General features: G+C 57.9%; 1 protein-coding gene across 1 annotated transcript in view; it reads right to left on the reverse strand.

The window, feature by feature from the left end:
- The window catches only part of PSMA7 (proteasome 20S subunit alpha 7), a gene marked incomplete in the record, with an annotated part of 5461 nt that extends 1311 nt beyond the window's left edge, over nt 1–4150 (reverse strand). The window contains 5 exon segments of the mRNA XM_035025521.1: nt 1–56; nt 518–640; nt 1280–1404; nt 1963–2089; nt 3965–4150. Coding sequence (XP_034881412.1) covers nt 1–56; nt 518–640; nt 1280–1404; nt 1963–2089; nt 3965–4060 — 527 coding nt within the window.
- Between the last annotated feature and the right edge of the window lie 36 nt (nt 4151–4186).

Below are 4186 nucleotides of genomic sequence, written 5' to 3' on the forward strand. Positions count from 1 at the left end.
TAATTCTTCTCCAGAAATTCACGCACTGACTTGGCACCCCGGCCTATGGCATTGGCCTAAAACAAAAATGTGTCATGTGGTATAAGGCACGACAGTCCAGAGCCAGCTCAAGAACATGGCCATGGCTGCCAAGCCAGCCATGGGTCCCAGTGAGAGGGAGCCTGGCAGCAGGCAGATTCCAGGCCCTGCTCCATGGCTTCCTTTCCCGAAGGGCTTTTTGAAATTGATGCTGATCCTCACCAAGAGTGGGATTCTTTTTCATGACTGAAAACACCTGGGCAATTTGACTTTATGCCACGTATCCCCACACCTCACTGTCCTTGGACTTTGTCTCAAAGGGCAGGTGTCATGACTTCCTTGCTCCCATTATCAGCAGAAATATCGTGGAGCAGACAGGTGGCGTGTAGTGTGCACAGGCACTGGGAGGACAAGGCCACCTTGAGCCACCAGGCTGGCCTCTGCAACCTCCTTCACTGGCAAGACCACCCGAAGACCCTCGGTCTGGTCAGGGACTCACCTTCCAGGCGTGGTATGTCCCTGAGGGGTCAGTCTGATAGAGTCTGGGGGTGCCATCAAAGTCGAAACCCACAATAAGGGCAGAGATGCCAAACGGCCTGCGCCCGTTGCTCTGTGTATAGCGCTGGTGGGAAAAGGAACATGTTAACGCTATCTTCTTAGCACGCAAGGCCCCCGGAACCCACCCTGAGCAACACACACGGCATTCGGAACAGCTGTGCTTTCCCTGAGGGGATGAAGATGCTCTCAGGTTATCTGTGATGCACGTGACGGGTGAGCGGAGGCCACAGCGCCCGGCAGTCCTCCTTCCCTCTGTGCGTTCTTACTCAGAAAGACACAAAAGCTAAACCTGTGAGCAGAACTGTGTCACAGAGCACAACCAAGGCCACTGGAGCTACTCTTGACAACAGACACACTTCTGGCTACACAGTTGGTTTTAAAATGACTAGCGTTTCTCCATAAGGTGGGGGTGGCTTTCAGCATCTCCCAAGTGCTGGGTAACCCGTCACGCAGGACATCAAAACAAAAACTACCATTTCCCTCCAGGACTGTCCCATGCCACTAAATGACAGTAATGCCACCGAAGTGGATAAGCCGTAGGAAACTACACTTGTACGAATGAAGAGCAGGACTGTGCATGAAGTCAGGGCAGTTTTCTGATTCCCCTGAAGTGACACGTGCAAACATGTACACACAGTACCACGAACTACTGGGGCAGGACGCTCTGCGTGACCAGAGCCGAGCCACAGGCAGGGGTCCCCACCTGCTTCAGACTGGCGATGTAGCGGGTGATATACTCCACGGTGACTGGATCCTCCACTGTCAGCCGGTGGCTCTGGCACTCCACCCGGGCCCTGTTGATGACTATCCGCGCGTCCGCGGTGAGCCCTGCAACAACAGAGAGAACGCCACCTGACCCACCCCTCATCTGCTCCCACTGGGGATGGCCCAGGCCCCGTAACCAGACAGAAGTCGCGCTCTCAAACCATTCCTCTGACACCCAGCTCTCAGGTCATCTGGGTGACTGACGGTGCAATGATCAGCCTCTGTGAGCAGCTCAGACAAAGCAAGTCAATCCCTAGTTTAGCTCAGATGAACTGGGATCTTCCTACAGTGGACCTGCAGGGAGGAGTGCAGGAAGCCACGTGAGCGGGGAGAGCACCCTGCACAACCCCACAGCAGGGTGCCATGGCCGTGGAAAGCCCAACTGTCTCGAGACTCTTAACTTCGATCCAGTCACGCGCTGCCAACGGCGCAGGCCTTGGTCCAGGGGCCCCGAGAAAGCATGGTCAAGCCTTTTTGTTTCCGCAAGTCCAAATCTACCGCTTTTAAACGACTTCTAGTTTACCAATTTACGTATCTTCCAAGAACAAACCCGCCAAGATAGCCCCCAAAGGGCTGATCTTTACTGACCTCTGAGAAACAGGGCACCGGCCTCAGACTCACCTGCAAATGCCATGCACACGTTGTCATCCAACGCACAGATCTTGCGCACCGTTCTCTCATCCTGCAGCTTGGCCACTGACTTCTTCTCTACGCCCAGAACAACAATGTCCTTTCCCCGCACGCCAACCTTCAATAAAAGTCAACACGGTACTTAAGAAAGTGACAAGAGGTTCTCCCAGGAGACACAGAGCACTAAGCAGATGGTAACGTGGTCCTGGGAGCACCCTGGGGCTGGACACCACACCGGCAGATCGCGGATGCTGATCCATTTCTGGCAGAGCTAGCCCAGGTGTCATGACCGGGGTGCCCAGTCCTGTGCCTTGAACATACTGATACACAGTTTCAATGACAATAGAAGTAACTAGTGTATCAAAGAGTCACATACAAGGTTTTGAACCGCGAAACCCTGACATTCAAGTCAAATGTTCTGAATGCAGCGTTTTTGTAGTTGTGAAATTATACTAAAACCCACCCCACTCCGTCCTACACTATGACACACTGATGTGCACAGCTGTGGGGAAGGCCCGATTTGCTATCAGGTGGAAGGACAACCGTAACAACTCTTCCTGGGAACTCAGCTGCTCTCTGTGTATAGCAGATACTGTAGAGGTAAGAGGGATGTTTTAAAAACATGGAAAAATCCCCAATGGCCAGTTAACTGTCCCTCATCAGGGCAGGAGCAGATACGAATGGGACAACACTTGGAAGAGTAACAAGACTTAGCTTGGGGCAGATTTCCCAGCCAGGGTACTATGGGCATCGGGGCTGGCTGATTCTTTGAGGTGGGGCTGCCCCCCACCTCTACCCCTAAAGCTCAGCCAGTAGCACTTCACAGTCTAGGGCAAAGAAAAATGTCTCCACCCATTGCCAGATGCCCCTTGGGGTGCAAAATCCACGGCCACCGCCCCCCCTTGCAGTTGAGAAGTGCTGGTTTGTAGTGTTTCAGATTTTGAGGCCGGTTCTCCCGTCTTAAATTCCCTGGGGGTGGGTGTCGGGGGAGACCAGGCCCAGAGGCGCTGGGAGGATTAAGCAAAGCCAGCCACCCGGGCTGGCCTGAGGGAGTACTAGGGGATGGGGGAATGTCCCAAGCAGCTCCTCTTCCGTGCTCTTTAACTTAAGATAGGTCACAAGATGGATTTTGGACCTGAATTTCACAAAAGATTCAGTAAACGAAAACACGTCACAATTCAGAGTTGTGCATACTTTCTCTCTGTTCTGGCTCAAACCTCTGAAACAACAGATGGTAAAAAAAAAAAAACCCCACAAAAACCATCATGCAGTCTGACCAAGAAGCAAACCGACAGGTGTCTCGAAGACGTCCCGAATTTAAGTTTCCAATGGTGGTCAAAATGTCAAGTTTGTGCTCAGGTGCCGACAGGAAAATGCATCAACACACGGCCCAACCCGGTGGAGGGCTCCCCGCGGCACCGCCGATGCACAGCCCCTGCTTCCCTTGGCTCCTGAAGCCCACCGGACCTTGAGGACAGTGCTTCCCCCAGCGGGGCAGGTCCTGAAGCGGGAACCTCGCGGGAGCGGCGCCCCTAAGCTGCTCGCGTCAGGGGCTCACGGGGCCCGCCACGAGCCTCCCTGCGGCCGACGCGCGCGGGCCGGGCCCGGGGCCTTGCGGGGGGACCGCCAAGATGGCCGCCCCCGAGGCCGCTCACCCTCTGAGCCGCCCGGGGGAAACAGCACCGCTCCTCCGCAGCTCAGCGCGCACCCTGGCGCCGCTGGCCGCGCTCGTCCACCGCAACCGCCCCGGGCGAGAGGCCGCCGCTCGGCGGGCGGCGCCAGCAGGCCCCCGGGCCCCAGCAGCCGCGGCCCGCAGCCGCGCCCCCTCCCGCTTCCCGCAGCACGTCCACCGGCTCCCGGGCCCGCCAACGCCGCGGGGCCCACCACGGAGCCACCCGGGCCGAACGCCCGCCTGCGACAGACGCGGCCGTCGGCACGGCCGTCCCCGCCTGGGCCCCGGCCCGCGCGCCAGGCCCCGCCGGCCGCCGCTCACCGCGGTCGAGCCCTTCTTCACGGCCTCCTGCGCGTACTCCACTTGGAAGAGGTGGCCGTCGGGCGAGAAGACGGTGATGGCGCGGTCGTAGCTCATGCCGGCGTCGCGCGGGGCCCCGGAAAGGCGCACACTCACCGCCGCAGGCCCGCGACGCACGACGCCTGTGCGCGCGCGCCGCTGCGCACTGCGCGGCGGGCGTACGGCGGCGTCGGGCGGCGTCGC

This window comes from Mirounga leonina, unplaced genomic scaffold (assembly GCF_011800145.1).
Source record: "Mirounga leonina isolate KUSES-001 unplaced genomic scaffold, KU_Mleo_1.0 Mir_195, whole genome shotgun sequence".
Taxonomy (NCBI): Eukaryota; Metazoa; Chordata; class Mammalia; order Carnivora; family Phocidae; genus Mirounga; species Mirounga leonina.